The sequence below is a fragment of the Ochotona princeps genome, chromosome 1, assembly GCF_030435755.1.
Source record: "Ochotona princeps isolate mOchPri1 chromosome 1, mOchPri1.hap1, whole genome shotgun sequence".
Lineage (NCBI taxonomy): Eukaryota > Metazoa > Chordata > Mammalia > Lagomorpha > Ochotonidae > Ochotona > Ochotona princeps.
In genome coordinates, this window is record NC_080832.1 from 1,792,997 (window position 1) to 1,812,522 (window position 19,526).

The following is a 19,526-nucleotide window of genomic DNA, read 5'->3' on the forward strand; positions in this document are numbered from 1 at the left end:
TAAAATTTCACGTTTTTGAAAATATCACGAATGAAACCTTAAGAGTTACAAGAGACAAAAATCTTCTTTGAGCAGTTTCTCCAGATTTGTCTGGCCAGGGATTCCTTCTTTTTTACCCTGGTTTAGGGTCCTTGTGACTCCCTGCCCCTTCTTATGGATAATTTTTCAAGAAAGGGTTGCACCACCGCTTGAGAGGATGGCAAAGCATTATTTACCAAGCGCCAGAGGTAAAAGGTGGCTCCAAGGAGAGCAAACCATGGGGACACATCACGGACTTTCAATGAACTTCTGCGAGGCCTTAAGCTTAGTGTCGGTGCCTTGTGAGTGGAGCAGATCTCTGATTCCTGAATCATCTGCACTTTGTCGAGTTCTTGCCCCTTGATAAATTTTACTTATGCCCCTGCAGAATTTTTAAACTTGCCTCCGGATGGCCAAGGGGAGTGAGGGGCCTGGCTCCTCATGAGGCTACAGCCCAACAGGGCAGCTGATAACCGACCTCAAGGCTCCAGGATCTTCTGACTGGGCACTGTGCCCTGCAGCCCCTGAACTGGTGCTGCTGCCCCTGAAGCTTGGTCAGGCAGAGCTGGGGTGCCCGAGCTCCCGCCCTACGGCTTGGCTCTGGCCCTGCTCAGATCTGTCTGGGAGACGCAGGCGTGACAGTCACACCATGGGGCATCTTCAGGATTGGGAAGCAGGTAGCTTGCCACCTGTGCCCCTGACACAGACCTGTGCTGTCCCAGGGTGTATGGGAGCCAGCTGTGGGGCAGTTGAGGACGGAGCATGGTGCTTGGGGGCACCCTGGGAGGGTGGCCTCAGTGCTCTCAGAAGACCCTCCAGGCATCCCGGGGCTCCCCCAAAGCCTGTGTCCTGGCTCTCCAGTGTGGACAGGCCAAGGCTGGCCCAGGCCGTAAGCGCCACTTTCCCTGGAGTGCCCTAGGCTCAGCTTCTGCTGTCCTTAGGAGGAAGTTGCCCTGCGTGTTGCAGTCCAGGGGTGTGTGTGTGCATGTATGCACATGCTCGTGGAGAAGTGCGAGGGAACACAGGGACATGGAGTCACAGCGTGACACAAGCTCTTCCCACCACCTCCACCGTGTCACCTCGAGGCAGGGCTCAGAGCTGGTCCAGCACACACCCCCGCTGGGGGCGGAACCTTGACCAGCACATGCCAGGGTGACAAGCCAGCAGAGCAGACAGGCCCTGAAGGCAGCGTGTTCACACAGGAGAACTGGCCTGGACTTGACCCATTCCCTTCCAGAAGCAGAGCAGACAGGGCGTAGCAGCCAGTGCTCCTGTGAGTGGACCTGAGGCTAGGAAACAAGAGCGGTGGGGCGTGCTGCGGGGCGGAGGGGGTGGCCGCGAGGTGACTGCAGTCGCTGTGGCTCCTGTTAGGGCAGAGGCCAGTGTGTTTCTGTTTATGGAGAAGTGCACTGGTGGACCAAGGCTCAGACGTGGAGCTGCTCTGGGGTTCCTGGGCTTTAGGCTGAGAGACGCGGGGGGATGGGGCTGGGAGCAAATGCAGCCTTCTGTGAACACATGGACAGCTGTTCAATGAGGATGGAGGCGCTAGAAGGGCCTTAGAGTGTTCTAGGCACCTCACGGGCTCCTGAGAATTCCTGTGGTGGAACATAGGGCTGCCACGGTTCGCCCTTCAGCCCACGTTCACGGTGCCTGGCTCCCCGCCCCTGCCCACTGGAAGCTTGGTGTATGTGTCTTACAGTTCGGGACCGAGTGCGGTCGAAGATGGAGAGAGACATCCTGGCTGAAGTGAACCACCCCTTCATTGTCAAGCTGCACTATGGTGAGTAAAAGGCATGGCGGGCAGGACAGGTCCACCAGCGGGACACCCTCCCTGCACGCAGGTCCTGGGCAGCCGGGAGGGGCAGCTGCTGCCCCCAGAGCCTCGGGCGCTCGGACCCAGACGTGCTTTCTCCCTCCAAGACTGCAACAACCTAGTGCCAAGGCCCCCTGACTAGGTCGGGGTGAATAGCTGACGTGACTTGCAGTTCGTCAGAAGAAAAGCTGGAGATGGCAATGCCTCCTCCGTTGTACATGAACAGCATGGTGCGGAACTTAAAGACGGTGGCTGCCGAGCTGGACCTGCATCAGCATGGGCGCTGCCCACCTGTTGAGACTCAGGTCAGATGCCCACACACAGCCGTGCACCTGCCTTCCGCCGCAGCTGCTCCTGGTTTCCCTGCTGGCCCACCAGAGGCAGGCAGTACTGTCTTCTAACTAGAAAGTCCCAGGGATCGGTGACTCGGAAGTCAAGCCCTGCATTTTCTTCTTGAATAACTCGTGTTAACAAAGAACAACACAAGCATGACCCTGTTCTTCAAGGTGTGTGTGTGTGACAGGCTGTGAGCAGGATTTGCACTAGCTTGATCCAGACACACAAGCACACACCTCCCTGCGTGGCCGTCCACTGTAGTTCCTGTTACCTAGAGAGCAACTGCCCCCTGTTGCTCAGCGATTTCGCAGCCTGCCCTTTCAAGAGGACGGGACACCAACGCCAAGTACTCCCAGAGGATCCTGGGAAGTGGAGTTAAAGGCTGCTCTGCTGGAGACGGCTTGACCCCTCCTTGTCATACATGTGCTGTCCCTGAGCCTCCCCCAGACCTCTCACATGTGGTAACACACATGTGCTGTCCCCGAGCCTCCGACACACCTCTCACATGTGGTAACACACATGTGCTGTCCCCGAGCCTCCCCCAGACCTCTCACATGTGGTAACACACATGTGCTGTCCCCGAACCTCCCCCAGACCTCTCACATGTGGTAACACACATGTGCTGTCCCCGAGCCTCTGACACACCTCTCACACATGGTGACATGCATGCTGTTCCTTATAGCCTTTCAGACAGAAGGAAAGCTCTACCTGATCCTGGACTTCCTGCGGGGAGGCGACCTCTTCACTAGGCTATCCAAAGAGGTGAGTTCCCTGAGAAGGCGTGTGACGATGCATGTGTGTGTGTGTGAGTGTGCCTGTGAGAGCCTGTGTGTGTGTGTGTGCCTGTGTGAGACTGTGTGTGTGAAATGCCTGTGTGTGTGTGAGCATGCCTGGAAAGCCCGTGTGTGAGCATGTATGTGTGAGAGCCGTGTGTGTATGTGAGTGTGCCTGTGAGAAACTGTGTGTGAGTGTGCCTATGAGAGCCTGTGTGTGAGTGTTCCTGTGTGAGTGTATGTGTGTGTGTGAGTGTGCCTGCGTGTGTGTGAGCGTGCCCGTGAGAGTGCAGCTCTCGGCCAGCTCCTCTGCATCCTTCCCCCCAGGTAATGTTCACAGAGGAGGACGTCAAGTTCTACCTGGCTGAACTGGCCCTGGCTTTGGACCACCTCCATGGCCTGGGCATCATCTACAGAGACCTGAAGCCTGAGAAGTAAGTGACCCACTGGACCATGTCCAGGTTTCCAGTGAGCACTTGTGAGAACCAGGGCTGAGGAGTCCCAAATTAGGGGAGCGCAAGGCAGTTGTCAATGATGTGAAGATGTCGGTTACAGGGGAGGCCTTAGCTGAGCATGTAACAGTCCCAGCTCACCGGCCAGGTCCTGCTGAGGGCTCAGAACACAGGTGTACAACCCCAAGGCACAAGAGAAGCCAGAGGCAGGCCATCCATCCCAGGACACAGTCGTTCTAATGGGTGCGTCCGTAGCTCTGGGCCTTTCCTTACAGGTCTTTGCCCTGGGATTCCGAGTTCCCTTGCCATTGACAGTGGCGCTCTATTGTAACACGCCTACCAGAGCAGACGTCCCATGTTGGCCTTCTTAGCCTGTCTGCTGTGTGCAGCTAACACCTGACCAGGGGAGAAGCCACTCAGAAGAGGGGATTGGGCGGTGGGGCCTTCGGGCTCTTGGGTGACCTTCCAGAACCAAAGCTGGGTGGCCGATTGTCCCTCTCATTGCACACTGCCCCGTTCCCATCCAACACCCAGAGCAGGACCAAGCAGTGGGCTCCAGGCTGTGCTGCGCAGGCTGCCCCCTCACTGCTCTGCGGAGGAACAAGGCCTGGGAGGCCCCAGAACCTGGGTCACGTCCTGTGAGCACCGGTGCCTCATGTCCGCCTGGCACACACAGCGCACGATCAGCAGAGGGTCACCAGCTGTGCACACAGTGGTGGCCCTCGGACAGGAGAGCCAGGCCCTGCTGTGGCCACTGCTGCTCTGTGCCTATCCCTGGCCACCATGTAACTGCAAACACCTGCCTGTCCCCGGTCAGTGCCGAGGTATCACAGAACCTGGACCGGGTATGGACGGCTATGCTGACCCCACCCGTGAAGCAGGCTCCTGCGTGCTTGCTGCTCACCTTGTACTTCTGCTAAGACCACAAATACCACTGCCCAAAGTGATCCTTACAGCTGGAACTAGCCATTGGTATTTAATTGTGAGGTTGGAGAAAGAGGTTTTGTTGCTTAATTAGAGTTATAAACAAGTTAATCCTGAAGGTCGCTTAATCCTGGGCAGCGGCTGCCCACAACTGAGAAGCTACGCTGACCTCTAACGGGGAGGTGTCTTCATGACACCCAGCCCTCCCCATTCTCTTGAGTCTCTCCCCACAGGTTTTGTCCCTGGGGACCTGAACATTTTAGCTTTCCCTACTCCAAGGCAAGGCAGGCTGCTCTACAGAGCCATAGCTGTGGAGGTGCCAGCTCTGGGGCCTCACCTGGTGGAGGGGTCTTGCTGGCAGAGTCCTGAGGTGCAACGAGCAGCAGCCCGTGGCAGAGACTGGCTGGAATTGTCCATCCCTCCCTGTCCTTGTACAGCTCCCGGGATGCAGTCTTCTGACTTCATCTGACACCACCCGCTTCCCAGAGACGGTCCTCTAAACACCCGTTGGGTCTAGTCCTCCCACCACCATTGTTATTGGAAAGAACCCACCCAGACCCAGTAGACCCATGCACCCTGACACAGGTGCACGCCATGCCACGGCCAGGTCAGAGACCACAGGTGCACGCCATGCCACAGCCGGGTCAGAGACACTGGTGCACGCCATGCCACGGCCAAGTCAGAGACACAGGTACACACCATGCCACGGCCGGGTCGGAGACCACAGGTGCACGCCCTGCCACAGCCGGGTCAGAGACACTGGTGCACGCCATGCCACGGCCAAGTCAGAGACCACAGGTACACGCCATGCCACGGCCGGGTCGGAGGCCACAGGTACACGCCATGCCACGGCCGGGTCCGAGGCCACAGGTACACGCCATGCCACGGCCGGGTCGGAGGCCACAGGTACACGCCATGCCACGGCCGGGTCGGAGGCCACAGGTACACGCCATGCCACGGCCGGGTCGGAGGCCACAGGTACACGCCATGCCACGGCCGGGTCGGAGGCCACAGGTACACGCCATGCCACGGCCGGGTCGGAGGCCACAGGTACACGCCATGCCACGGCCGGGTCGGAGGCCACAGGTACACGCCATGCCACGGCCGGGTCGGAGGCCACAGGTACACGCCATGCCACGGCCGGGTCAGAGGCCACAGGTGCACGCCATGCTACAGTCAGGTCAGAGACCACCGGTGCAGATCATGCCATGGTGGGATTGGAGTCCCCTCCCAAGCTGATCTGGAGGCCTTGCTTTGGTTCCTGTGGTCTGGCTGCTCTCATCCAGGTCTGGTGAAATAGCAACCAAGGGAGTCTTAAGATTCCAGCCCAGGGACCAGGAGGGAGGAGCTCACTGATGTCCCACCCCCTTTTCCAGTGAGACACATGGTCGGCCCAGGGCTGGGCAACAGAGAAGGACAAAGCCAGAATCATTTTTAGGTCTGCGTGTCAGTCACAAGGTGCAGTGAGGGCTCCAGTGGGGACAGAACAGGGACCCAGTGGTCCGCAGCAAGTGCCAGCTGGGACCAAGACTCCCCATGGGAACCCCTGAGTGGGGTGGGGCTCTCCCTAAAGCCTGCCCTCCTGCCTGTCTTCCAGCATCCTCCTGGACGAAGAGGGACACATCAAGATCACAGGTTCGTGAAACTCAGCCTTCTCCTTCTAGAACCACCTCTCCACCCTGGTAACAGCAGGAAGCCCCTCCAAGCCAGAGCCCTGGCCACACCAGTGTTGGCCACATGTTCATCTCTGGTCCGGCTGAGTTTTGCATAGCAAGGGGCTGGTTGTGCTGCCTTGTGTCCTCTGAGACGATAAAGCATCCAGAGGACTATGGCCACCTTCTTCACAGCCACACCCTGCTGGCCTGCAGGGAGCCTTGTTCATGACCTGAGGTCAGCCATCCCCGTCACCCTCACTGCCTCCGCCATGCCCCTACCCCGCCTGGTGGCCTTCTGCCTCTCCCTGGTTACCTCTCAGACCCCTGCAGCCACAGCGCCTGCTGCCGAGTGCCGCAGCACCGCAGCAGCTTCCTGTGGCTGCTGAGAGGAGGCTCCTGGACTCCAGGTTCCAGCAGCACGGGTTCATATCCGATGGAGCCTCCAAGCCGGCCTCGGGGATGAGCGGGGGCTGTGTCCCAGCCCAGCTGAAGTCTCCCTTGCGGATCCCTAAGGAGCCGCCTGCCTCCCTGGGCTTCAGCCCACTGCTCTAACCTTATGGCCAACAGCACAGCTTCCTCCTGTCTCTCGCTCACTGACCTCTGTCCCCTTCCTTTGGCCGAAGGCCCTGATGGTGGCATTGCGGCCACCCAGGGGCTTGGGGTGGCATTGAATCCCGCCCACACAGTGTCCTTTGCCTCATAAGGTCAACAGGTCACAGACACTGGGGTACACATGTGGCCACCTCTGAGCACCACTATTGAGCCCCATGAGCTGACCTGGCCTCACTTGCCCACCCTGACTCCAGCCCTGGCTCCTCACTTGTCCATGCTGCCTTCCTGGCCCCCAGGAGCATGCATGCCTGGTGCGGGCGGCCTGAGCTGAAGGTCAAGTCTACCAGTGCCGGACGGTCTTCTCTGCGTGTGACCCTGCACCACAGTGGTGCAGTAGAGCCCTCGCATCAGGCTTGTTGTCCGTGAAATTGTGGAGCTGTGTCTGGTTCTGATTTAATAGTCACAGTCTGTTACTGATTAGTGTCCCAGAGTTGATCATCTGTAATAATTTTTAATTCTTGCCAGGCACAATTCCCAGACAATCCCCCGCCCTCAGTGTGCCTGGAGTGAGTGAGGTCTGATGAAGGGTCTCCCTTCACCCTCGCTGCCACCTTGCCAGGAGCAAGGGCGGCCCACGCTCCAGATGGCGGCCATGGAAGGACCCTGGCGAGGCATGCCAGCTACTGTGCAGCGTGCTTTCCTGGCATTGGCCCCAGGCACATATGCATTTGTAGATCTTAGAGAATTTTCTGCCTCAGGTGCTTGCCCCTGAGCAGGTCCCAAAGGGAGAGGGCCGGGCAGAGTGGCATGTGCAGGGCCCAGGGACTGAGGGCGCTGTGTGCTGTCCTTCACGCAGACTTCGGCTTGAGCAAGGAGGCCATAGACCACGACAAGAGGGCCTACTCGTTCTGTGGGACCATCGAGTACATGGCGCCCGAGGTGGTGAACCGGGGGGGACACACACAAAGCGCAGACTGGTGGTCCTTCGGCGTGCTCATGGTAATGGCTTTATGGTGTGTGCTCGTGGTTGTGCCGTGTGCTCGTGGTTGTGCTGTGTGCTTGTGGGACAAGCAAGAGGGGCTGTGAGTTTCTGGGCAGGTAGTAGTGGGCAGACTCCTCCTCTACCCACCCCAGACTCCCCATCAGAGGATGGATTGGGAGTTCATGCGTGAATGCAAGCATCTTAACAGTGAAACCCTCCTTGTGCTCCTGCTCGTACTAATGTGGCAGTCACTGGGTATTTTAAAGGGCACAATGGTTTCCAATATAAAGATGTTGTTGTTGTTTCAAGTCCAACTGCTTATTGAAATTAGCATTAGTGTATGTGGTCACATCTGTGTTGAGAAAATTGAGTTTATACTCCATTGCATTCTGAGCAGAGCAGGTCCATGGCCCTCTCCTGGGCTACGGGCCTTCGAGACTAGAGCAAAAGCAGGGAGACACTCATGTTCCCTGGGGCAGCACAGCCCCTGTCCGCCATGATGAGGAAAGCTCGGTGCTGAAGGCGAGCAGTTGGCTAAGGGGCGATTCCATAGCCAACCGTTCAGTTACACAGTTAATAGGAGACCCTGGGCTTCTCAGTGACCACAAGGCAGCAGCAGCTCCCTGTTGGGTCTGAGTCACTGGCCTTGCCTCCCCTGTACAGTAGAGGGGCTGGGCTGCAGGACCAGGGTGATGTAGGGCTCCAGGGCCAGGCTGATGTAGGGCTCTAGGGCCAGGCTGATGTAGGGCTCTAGGGCCTTCTCTGGGCCCCATCCCTACACGGTGCTTCATCTCCTCAGTTCCTCAGAGATGATGAAAATAGCCCTGTGCTCCCACTGCCCCCTGCCTGATACCCAGACCCCTGAAATGGCCCTCTGCTGCCGCCCAGCAGCGACACTAAAATGACAGGCATACTCTGAGGGTCTGGGAAAAGCTGGAACTGCAACCGGACCCTTCACTGCCAAAAGTGGCGGCGTTTAAACCCTTCTCTCCGCTGCCCCTTTCCCCATTAGCCTTAGCCTTCCTCCCGCTTCTCCAGCCCTCTCTCCGCCACCCTTCTTCCCGTCCTTCTTCTCCTCGTCCCGTCTTTCTCCGTCTTAGTCTCTCCGTCTTTCTCATCGTCTCATCGTCTTCCTCGCCCAGCTTTTACCGGCTACTTTTATATCGTTCTCCACCAATCACTTATCCCCGTGGGTCCACTTGGTGCTATGTGATAGGCCAGTAGCAATGACATAATCACAGCGAGGGCATTAGCCTATCCCTGTGACTTCCTGTTTACCTTCAGGTGAGACCAACTCCGCCTCCTGGCCCTGGGCCAGCCGCCATCTTGCAACGGCCCCTCCCAATCCCAGGAGCGGCTTTAGCACCCGGCTCCCCACAGCCCTCACGTCCTAGGCTGACTAGGAGGCCAGCCTGCAGCCCCCCAGCCCCACAACCCCACAGGCTTCACCCATCCCAGGGCCCCTACCCCTGTGTGCACTACCAGTGCTCTGAGAGCAGTGGACGTGGACTCCTGCTGCTGCTCTAACTGCCCCTTGGGCTGCGACCAGCCCTGAGAACACTGGGAACAGCCTGCCTGTGTCCCCTGGCATAGCACGCTCCTTCCCCACTACTCATCCCCTTAGAGGGGCAGTCAGGGACCTGGATGCAGTGTGTCCCACCTGAGTGACACTCACGGCCATAAACCAGTATGCATGGCACCATCACTTGGATCTGAACCCAGAACTCTATCCCACACGTGATGGTCATGTTCTCACCCAGTCCTGGTGGTGGCAGAGGTCCGTGTCCTGGCTCAGACAGCTGTCCTGCTTCCAGCGGTTCCTTGGGCAGAATTTGAATGCTCATCACCCCAAGGAGGGCAGTGTGCACAGCTCCACGCCTCCCGGAGCCACCCTGAGCCTCCCCAGCCACCCTGAGGGAACAGTGTGTGTAGCTCCATGCCTCCCGGAGCCACCCTGAGGGGACAGTGTGTGTAGCTCCATGCCTCCCGGAGCCACCCTGAGCCTCCCCGAGCCACCCTGAGGGGACAGTGTGCATCATGGTGCTCCACACCACCCTGGTTTAGTGTTTGTGAGGTGCTGTCTGCCGGCTTTGTTCGAGGCGATTGAGACCACAAGGTGATGCCCAGACACGCATGTTCGGCTCCTGACACCAGCGTGGGTAAACTGCTCCCCTCAGAACAGCTGTGGGGCAGCAGGTGCGTGCTGTCTCCACTGCCTTCACAGAGGTTAGGTCAGGCCCTGGGGCTGCTGCACCAGAGCTTGAGGAAAATCTGCATGGCACCTGAGAGGCCAGATCTAGAACATTCTGCACTTGCAAGGAAGAAACCGGGGCAGCAGGGTCTGTTAAAGACTCCAGAGAACATCCGGCATCCTCCTCCTGCAGGACTTGCTCCTCTTCCACAGCCCCAGGCTTCTCTCTGGAATTGGGATCTCACAAGCACTAATAATAGTTGGCTCAAGAAGATAAAAACTGGGAGAGAGGGGTGCCCCCAGGGGAGAGGGCCCCCTCGGGCAGGGGCGGCTCTATTTCCAGAGAGATGCTAATTTGTGTGATCAACTTCTAAACATCCCAGCTGTTTCATCAGCTGAACGACTCCTCCAGCCTTCCAGTGTAATTATGCGGCTCTATTTTTACACCCGCATCCCCACGGCCAGCCCCCGTCCCCCGCCCTGCCTGCTCTGGGCTCCTCTGTGTGATTCGCTGCCTACAGCCCGCCTGCCCTGGCTGTCTGTACTGAGTACATAGCAGCCAGCTGGTGGGAAGTTCAGGCCTCTCCCCGTCTCCTTTCCAAGAGCAGATTAGTGTGGCTAACAAGGCCTTTACCACGCTCACTGCCGTAAGCCTTCATTCCACAACTGGCATCACTTTAAATCTTCAGGAAGCTTACACATCTGTTCAGTCTTACTGACAAGAACAGAAAATGGACAAAGCCCCTGTACCCCAGGGCAAATAAAGTATTACGTTTTGACCTGTTAAGTCACTATAAAGTCACTGTAAAGTGATATTTGCAATGAAAGTTCTGTTTCTGAAGTCAGTCTAGAAAACCTAACCTGTTTTGAAAATAGGGAAAAAAATAGCTTGAAGAAAGTTCTAGAAAGAGATCCATTTTAATGGCATGGCAGATATCTTTGGAAAAGATTACAGGTGATTATTTTGAGAGTTCTGCTTTTGAGTGTTTCCCCAGAATGCAAAGGGCAAATGTTGGAGGATGAATTTTAAATCAGCACGGATGCACAGTAGAAAGCATCCGTGGAGCAGGTGAATTTAATAAGATCTGTAGACACCTGCATGAAGCCGCTTTCTCATTTACACTGACGTAAAGGACCTGGAGTGAAGCCAGGGCTTTTAGCACCTTGCATTTGGATTCAGGGTCTGATTTGCACAAGAACGATTTGTGGCTGCCCCAGGCTCTCACAGGAGACTGCAGATGCCAGCTGTCAAGTTCTGGGCCAATGCCCTGGAGTGGCTGATGAGTGAGCCGGTGCCTGGGTGAAATGGGGCTCAGAGCCAGCTACCTGCTGTGCCCCCTTAACTCTGTGTGCTTGCAGCAGATGCCCACGGCTCATGGCTGAGCTGTCTCCATCAGCTCCACCTGTGGGGAGCCCCACCCCAGCCCATCCTCCCAGCCTGGCTCAGTACCCGCTGGGGACAGAGGGGCCCAGGCCGCCTGGCCGTGGCAGCTTGCAGTACCCAGTCCAGGCCCCATGGTCCTAATGTTTCCTTTGCCCACTCTTCCCCCCCGCAGGTCAGTTCGTTGTTCACTGGGGTCATCACTTAGCCATGTTGCCCGCTGAAGGGTAGCTGGCCACTCTCTGACACCATCCCCCATCCCACCCGGTGTGGGCCTACACCTGCACAGTGTTGGCCTGGATTCACTGGGCAGGTGCTTTGGGTGCTGGGACACTCCCAGGCTCCACCTGCGTATCTGGACTCAGCGGGTTCTCTGTTGCTCTGCAGTTCGAGATGCTCACGGGGTCGCTGCCATTCCAGGGGAAGGACCGCAAGGAGACCATGGCGTTGATCCTGAAGTGAGCGTGAAGCGGGCGGTGGCATGGGGTGGGGGGAGGTGGGGGAGCACTGTGGCTGTCCTGACCACCCCCCAAAGCTCTGCTTGCAAGTGGATCCACATGACCTTATGCACTCCAGAGGCCCAGCTGGAAGCATGAGACAGGGATCCCAGAGCAAGGCCCTGGTGCAAACCTAGCGCTGCCCCTTAAATGTTGCCCTCTATCAGGGGACTGTACATGGCAGCCAACACCTGCAGCCAAGGCCTGCAGTGAGTACTTAGCTCTACTTAATGCTTTTTAAATATTCCTTTATTTCAAAGAGTTACAGAGTCAGAGAGATAAAAAGAGCAGTCATGTATGTGTGTATGCATGCACACACCTGCTTGTGGATGGAACTGTGATGCAATGGTTTGTCCAAAACATCGCTTTCTTTTTTAAAAAAGTTTTAAAAATTTAAAAGACTTTATTTTAATTTGAAGGGCAGATTTACAGAGAAAGGAGATAGAGAAATGTCTTTCACTTGCTGGTTCACTCCCCAAACAGCCACAACAGTCTGATCCAAAGCCAGGATCAAGGATCCTCCTCCGGGTCTCCCATGTGGGTGCAGGCTCCCAAGGCTTTGGGCCGTCTTCCACTGCTTTCCCAGGCTGTTGTTCAAGCAGGGAGCTGGATGGGACGTGGAACACACCTAGAAACAAACCAGCATCTAAATGGCATCCTGGCACTTGCAAGGGAAGGATTAGCCACTTCACCCATTGCGCTGAGCCCAAGAGAAAGAGTGCTTGCATCTGCTAGTTCACTTCTCAGATGGTTGCCAACAGCCACGTTGGGCCAGCCACATCCAGGAGCCAAGAGCTTCATCCGGGTCTTCCACATGGGTCCAGGAGCCCAGACACTCGGGCTATTTTCTGCTGCTTTTCCCAGGTGCATTAGCAGGGAGCTGGGTCAGAAGGGAATTTGAACTGGCACCCATGTGGGGTGTCGGCGTCGCGGGCAGCAGCTTTGACCCACTGTGTCACCGAGCCAGCCCTGCTCATCTCTCACCTATTTGTGTCTTAGCAGAAAACAAGATGTTTATATTAGTTTTGCCACCTACCCAAGAAAACATCAGTCGGTTGTAAAAAAAAGGTGTACAGAGACTTTTATTGAGACTCGCTGTCAGGCTCCCTCTTCATGCCCAAGGAAGGAGGGTGAGCTGCAGCGAGAAGGCAGGCAGAATGGTGCAGGTGGGGGTTTTAAACCCCTTTTGACGTGGGTGCTGATGCAGGCTCTGCTGGAGCCCTAATACGGTATGAGGAATGTTGGCCTAGGCTCATCATTGGCCAGCCGGAGCACTGCTCGTCTGCTGGCGTGTCTGGCTCCCGCGGCCCTTTCCGGTTCCGGACTGAGGCCGGAATGATGTGTTGGGTCTGGAATAAGCCCAGCCCCGCTCCTGCACCAGCGGCCACCGTCAGTTTACTTTTCCAAACCTAGAGTAAACCATTCTACAAGCCAGGTGATTCTGAGGAGACAGGCAGCACCCAGCCCTGTATCTGGGGTGCTCAGTGATGTCTTAGGGATCGTGAAACACCCGCCCCCTGGTCCCCGTTTTCTTCCAGGGTTTAGAGGCGGGTAGGAGCTGCCTGTCGCCTTACAAGCCTGGAAGACTCTGAACCGTAATGATGCCAGCCTGTTCCCCAAAGCCTTTCTGCTCAGTTTAAGTTTGGGGGAAAATGATTAATCCCAGTTACAACTGCTGTCCCTGTTCATGGGTTGATATATATGTTCCAGGCGCTTTTGTATCTTATGTTAAATAACAACATTACAGTCTCTGTTTTAGTGTCTCCCGTGGCAAAGACCTCGGCTTTGAGCCCGTGAGAAAGGCACGAGGTCCGAGGGCCAGAGCCCCTGAGGCTCTCTGGGTGGTGTTGGGCTCCGTTAGGGCCACCGTTAGGGCCACTCGGCAGTGAGGAACGGCCTCTCTGCTGCGCCCCGCTCACCTTCTCCCTGCGTGTCTGCTCTCCAGGGCCAAGCTGGGCATGCCACAGTTCCTCAGCATGGAGGCCCAGAGCCTACTGCGGGCGCTCTTCAAACGGAACCCTTGCAACAGGCTGGGTAAGAGCCCCTGGAGTCTGTGGGGACATGGAGGGGCCTCCTCAGAGCTTGCTGGAGTCTGTGGGGACATGGAGGGGCCCCTCAGAGCTTGCTGGAGTCTGTGGGGACATGGAGGGGCCTGCTCAGAGCTTGCTGGAGTCTGTGGGGACATGGAGGGGCCTGCTCAGAGCTTGCTGGAGTCTGTGGGGACATGGAGGGGCCTCCTCAGAGCTTGCTGGGGGGACTTAGAGGAGTTCTCCTTCCCTAGAGCTGTGGGGGGACTTGGAACGGCTGCCTCCCCAGATCCTGTTGGTGGGGAGGGAGGTCCTTGGAAGAGCTGCTTCACCCTAGATCCCGTAGGGGGCTTTGGAGAGGGTACCTCATCCCTTACCCTGAGCCTGTCAGGGGCGGGGGCTTGGAACAGCTGCCTCCCCAGATCCTGTTTGGGGGGGGCGGGGTCCTTGGAGGGACTGCCCTACCCTGGAGCCTGTGGGGGCAGGGGGTCCTTGGAGGGACTGCCCTACCCTGGAGCCTGTGGGGGTAAGGGGTCCTTGGAGGGACTGCCCTACCCTGGAGCCTCTGGCAGAGGGGGTCCTTAGAGGGGCTGCCCTTCCTGGAACCTGTCGGCGGCAGGGGGTCCTTAGAGGGGCTGCCCTTCCTGGAACCTGTCGGCGGCAGGGGGTCTTTGGAGGGGCTGCCCTTCCTGGAACCTGTCGGGGGCAGGGGGTCCTTGGAGGGACTGCCCTACCCTGGAGCCTGTGGGGGCAGGAGGTCCTTGGAGGGACTGCCCTTCCTGGAGCCTGTGGGGGCAAGGGGTCCTTGGAGGGACTGCCCTTCCTGGAGCCTGTGGGGGCAAGGGGTCCTCGGAGGGACTGCCCTTCCTGGAACCTGTCGGGGGCAAGGGGTCCTTGGAGGGACTGCCCTTCCTGGAGCCTATGGGGGCAGGGGGTCCTCGGAGGGACTGCCCTTCCTGGAACCTGTAGGGGGCAAGGGGTCCTCGGAGGGACTGCCCTTCCTGGAGCCTCTGATGGAGGAGGACTTGGAGGGAACACTGCTCTGCTCTGGGTCTTGACCAGCCCAATCTTTATTGCAGTCACTCAAACACAAGCATTGCTTGGGGTGCTCCTTGTTGTTCCTCATTGGGTGTCCCTGCTGTCCCACACAGGCTTTCTTCGTGATTTTGCAAACACAGGGTCACAGCCACAGTACCGCTAGCTGTTCCTAAAAGACTCTGAGTTTCCCCAGAACCACGGCCTCTGTTCTACTGATGCTCTGCAGCCACGTTGGAACAGTTCCAACGTCTGTTTACCTGCAGATTTCCTTGGTTGTTGCCTGAATGCAGATTCCTCCCCAGCCCCGCTTCTGACACTTTAGGGGAGAGCTTACATCGTGTGGTCGTGCGTCTTAGCACCCGGTCACAGGTCAGTGAGAGTGAAGTGCCTTCAGGGACCTTTACCCCACATCTTTGCTGTCCTTGTGACTAGGGACTAAGAAAGGCAGGCAAACCTTAAACTGGAGAATACTTCTGGGAAGTGGGCATGGACTTAGACTGCCCCCTGCTTGGCTGCTGCCTGGCTGGCCCACACCCCTCCGAGTTGCAGGGGTGACGCCAGTATCACCTTGGAAGGGAGTGAAGGCGATTGTTTTCAACATGAATACTGGCGCATTCAAAATGTGGGTTAACTCGCACAAACTCAAACTATTTTCAGAGCTCCCTCCTTCCTCCCACATCCCACAGTCGGGGTCACAGCATTCCCTGGGGCACATGCCCCCACATGGTGGCACTGGAAGGGAGAGGACAGCTGTGTCTAGAAAGGTGGTGCTGCATTGGGAGCTCCATGGTCACCAGGGGGCTCTGGAAGCCTAAGGAGCCGGTGCAGAATTCCCTGCCTCCCGTGGGTGATCCAAGCTACACACACACACACACACACACACACACACACACAACTTGCAGCACACTTGTTCAGGGGAGCTGCCGAGTCTGTGATTCCCCCCAAGAAATGTCAGCAGGGCCCGCTGCTCTCTGGCAAGTGCCAAGCAGCCCTGGTTGCATTCCCTGGGGAGCTTGGCTGCATTCTAGAGCAGTACAGGTACCAGCAGTCTGTACCCCTGGGTCATTCCCCAGACGGCTGCCCAGACCGCGGCAGAGCCAGGAGCTCCATGCCAACCTCCCCCTCAGGTGGTCTTGAGCATCTTCTGCTTCCTCGGGTACGTCAGCAGGAGCAGAGCAGCTGGGCCCAGCACCGCAGGAGGGCTTAGTCGGCACCGCAGCACCCGCCCCTCTGCTTGTGAATCAGCTGTAGTGCATGGCTTGATGCTGCTTCATCCGGGCTCTTGCCCTGCAGAGAACTCACCAAAATCCCGCTGTGGGTGCACTTAACTGATTGCATAAAAATCTTAATTTAATGTTTTCCTTGAATTCCATATAAAATTTTCATTCTATAGGAAAAAAAAAAAACAGGCAAAAAGTACCAGGGTTTACAAACATAACGAAGATAATTATGGAAGCTGAGTCTTGACAACTGTGCGCGATACTTAGGGGTATAGAGTGGGGGTGAAGGCTCGGGGTCTCCTGAGGCCTTCCTGCCTCACGCTGGGCATTGTTGCCCTCAGGGCCTGTCTTGGCACGGTTCCCTCAGCTCTTCTGCCCACTCCTGCCCAAGACAAGCCTTGGCCTATTCCCACCTCATGCTGGTGTGGAAGCCTGCCAGGATGCCCACTGTAGGACGCAGGAACAGCTGCACGTCTGTCCGCCTTTGCCTAAGTCACAATGGAAGGTGTGTTGTAGTTACAGCACAGCGGTCTGGCTCACACCCCAGGGATCCACCCACACCCAGAGGTCTGGCTCACACCCCAGGGATCCACCCACACCCAGAGGTCTGGCTCACACCCCAGGGATCCACCCACACCCAGAGGTCTGGCTCACACCCCAGGGATCCACCCACACCCAGAGGTCTGGCTCACACCCCAGGGGCACACTCACACCCAGGGGTCTGGCTCACACCCCAGGGATCCACCCACACCCAGAGGTCTGGCTCACACCCCAGGGGCACACTCACACCCAGGGGTCTGGTGCATACTCCGGGAGCTGCTCACGCAAGTGCCCAAAGGCGCATGCCCACTAGCTGAGCAGCCACGTGCTGGGCCATCTGAGTAGTGGGCACGGACGGGGCAGCTGTGAAAGTGAGGCAGTTCTGCAGGTGGTGGGCTGGGGAGCAGTACCTGCTACAGTGGGTGGGGCTGGGGGCAAGCTTCTCCAATCACCTCGGACACACGGAGAATTGGGCTTTCTTGTTTTTAATTTTGATTTATTTGTCTGAAAGCATTACAGAGACAAATCTCCCACCACCAGTTCACTCTCCAGATGCCCACAGAGGCTTCGTCCCAGTTTTTCACTTAGCGGGTTCAGAAAGAGAGACCACCATTGCCAGTCTTGGCCTAGCGGCCCCACAAAAGCTAAATGGGGCACAGCTGCCTGGCGGGCAGGCAGAACCCTTCACAGTCATCATTGTGACAAGAACTGTGTGGCTCTGGGGTCTGTAGGATAGAGTGGAGGTCAGGAATGCCCGCACGAGGAGGGCCCGGGGAGTCCTAGGCAGATGGGCACCGTGGGCAGTGGTGCTGTGTGTCCTACACCTGCCAGCTTCCTACAGTCTTGGAGTTGAGTTTGTTTATTTGGTTGGTACAGCAGCTGGAAGTGTGGGAGTAACTCAGGCCACACATTTGCTGGTCACATGGTGTGAAGTGTGCAAAATAGACCAAGGCCCTGCAGTAGCTGCCATCATCAGGAGCAGCGGCGGCAGGAGCGCGAGTTTTCCTGGACGGGCCCTGTGCTGGCGAGGATGGAGTCCAGGCCCAAGGCCAGCTGCCGGCACGGTTGTGAAAGCCAAGGAGCCACGCCATGTGGACAGGGGAAGGTACCACGCCTGCTCCAGGGCTTTTGTCCACATGCGAGGGTCAGGTGGAGACCCAATGGCACGAACCCAAAGGCAGACCAGCCCACTCTCAGGTCCCTGGCCTGGCTGGTGTGGCCTTGAGTAAGGTGCCCTGTGCTCTGTTGTTCCTCCTGACCACCGGAGAGGGAGCCAGAGTCTGGGAAGAGACGCACCTGTGACACCTGTCCTGGGTGTGTCCCACGCAGCACCAGGCGGCCGTCGCCTCCCGGGCCCTCATGGTAGACATCGCCTAGCAGCCACAGTGTGAGAGCTCAGCATGCTCAGTAGTGTCTCTGAGATGCCATCCCACCATTCAGTAAGGCTGCCAAGACAGAGCAGGGAGGCAGCCAGAGGCTGTCACCCCCCCAGAGACCGCTCCTGGGCCCTGTCCACACCATTGCTGTGCAAAGGACACATGGGCTGGCAGGGACAGGACATGAACCATGGAACCCCACGGCAGTGTCCCCATGTGTCCAGAGTGGGGCATCCTTAGGGCTGGACAGTCCTGTGGTTGATGCCAAATCTGGGGTGACCTTGTGTGTCCTTTCCACTTCCTTCAGAAAAAGCCTCGCTCCCAGTGGGAGAGCCTCACTGTGAACACATGTGAGCCCATGCCTCCCCCGACCAGAGGTGCAGGCCCGAGGCTCCCAAGACCCCTCTCCCCCAGTGACCCAGGCCCAGGTTCCAGGGCAGGGACAGCAGTCTGACTCACTCTCCTGCTCCCATGCTGGAAGAGACAAACCCGGGGGACCCACGGTTTGCTGTGCTGGTTAGCAGCCTTTATTTTTGAAATCGTTTTTAACTTTAAGGAAAAACTGAAGCAAAAGCACAGTGAGTTCCATGCTGCCCCTCCCCTCGCACCACTGGCAACCTTGACAAACAGGGAGGGTTCCTGTCAGCTGGCCGCACCATCCCCCCGTCCCTGCACCCAGCAGCCCCTCCGTCTCTGGGCCGTAGACCGTGGTGTGAGCAGAGGACAAGGCTGGGAGGAGGAGCTGGCAGGAGGTTGGCACAGGTGGGCCCATGACAGAGCACTCACTGTCCCAGGCCGGCCTGAGAGCAGGCTGTAAGGCCGGCCAACCTGACTGCCCTTCGGGCCCTGGCCTCCCACACCTCCCTGGCCCATCTGGAGACCCCAGATGGCCTGGCAGCTCATCTTCCCACTCCCTACTCCAGGTGCTCCGAGCTCGAACCCCCTGGGCTGACTCGTCCACAGGCTGGGGCAGGTGGTGCCTTGGCCTCCTGCCCTCAGGAAGGGTGTACGCGGATCTGCCCCCATGTCCATCCTGAGCCCAGCCCTAGGACCTTCAGGGAGAGCCCCCGGGCAGGCTCAGTTCTAACGCGCTCTCTGCTCACGACAGGCGCTGGCGTGGACGGTGTGGAGGAGATGAAGCGACACCCATTCTTTGTGACCATAGACTGGAACGTAAGTCACGTGCCGTGGACAGCCTCCCACGGCGACATGGAAGGACTGGCCCCGCGGCTGCTCAGCGCAGGCTGGGGAGGTCGGAGGTCAGCGTAGAGCTGGCCCCCGAGAGGCACAGACCCATGACCGCGCCCTCGTTACCTGCTCCAGCCCTGGAGTCCCCTTGGCCTCACCCACAGTGGTGCCAGAGCAGAAGCCACTGCACCCCAAGTCCTTGCGTTTAAGCTGTGGCTGTGGTGGCTGACACATGACCTGGACCCTCAGTGAGCCTCAGCGTGACTGGAGTGACTGCGATTCCTCTCAGCTCATCACTGAGTAACTGGGTCTTTCACATTTCAAAATCGTGCCCAGCACCTCACTGTTCACATGGAAGATAGAAGGCCAGAGAGTGAGAGGGTGCCCAGGGTGACCCTCAGCCAGCAGGATATGGGGTGCCCCAGCTGTGGGCATCAAGAGCAGAGTGGAGGGACCCAGCCTCAGTTCCCAGACCTGCATGGCCTTGGTGCAGGAGCGTGCATGCAGATGCCAGAGGTAGGAGTCGTGGGGTGCCGGCCAGGGCCTCCCACTGCCACAGTCAG

At 57.8% G+C, this 19,526-nt stretch overlaps 1 protein-coding gene across 1 annotated transcript in view; it reads left to right on the plus strand.

Annotated features, from left to right (window-relative positions):
* RPS6KA2 (ribosomal protein S6 kinase A2) overlaps positions 1 to 19,526 on the plus strand; it is a 78,974-nt gene that overhangs the window by 40,372 nt on the left and 19,076 nt on the right. Inside the window, exons 4-11 of the mRNA XM_058676213.1 lie at positions 1,718 to 1,798; positions 2,850 to 2,929; positions 3,268 to 3,374; positions 5,914 to 5,951; positions 7,380 to 7,522; positions 11,465 to 11,535; positions 13,520 to 13,608; positions 18,884 to 18,948. Coding sequence (XP_058532196.1) covers positions 1,718 to 1,798; positions 2,850 to 2,929; positions 3,268 to 3,374; positions 5,914 to 5,951; positions 7,380 to 7,522; positions 11,465 to 11,535; positions 13,520 to 13,608; positions 18,884 to 18,948 — 674 coding nt within the window. The remainder of the gene's footprint in view (positions 1 to 1,717; positions 1,799 to 2,849; positions 2,930 to 3,267; positions 3,375 to 5,913; positions 5,952 to 7,379; positions 7,523 to 11,464; positions 11,536 to 13,519; positions 13,609 to 18,883; positions 18,949 to 19,526) is intronic.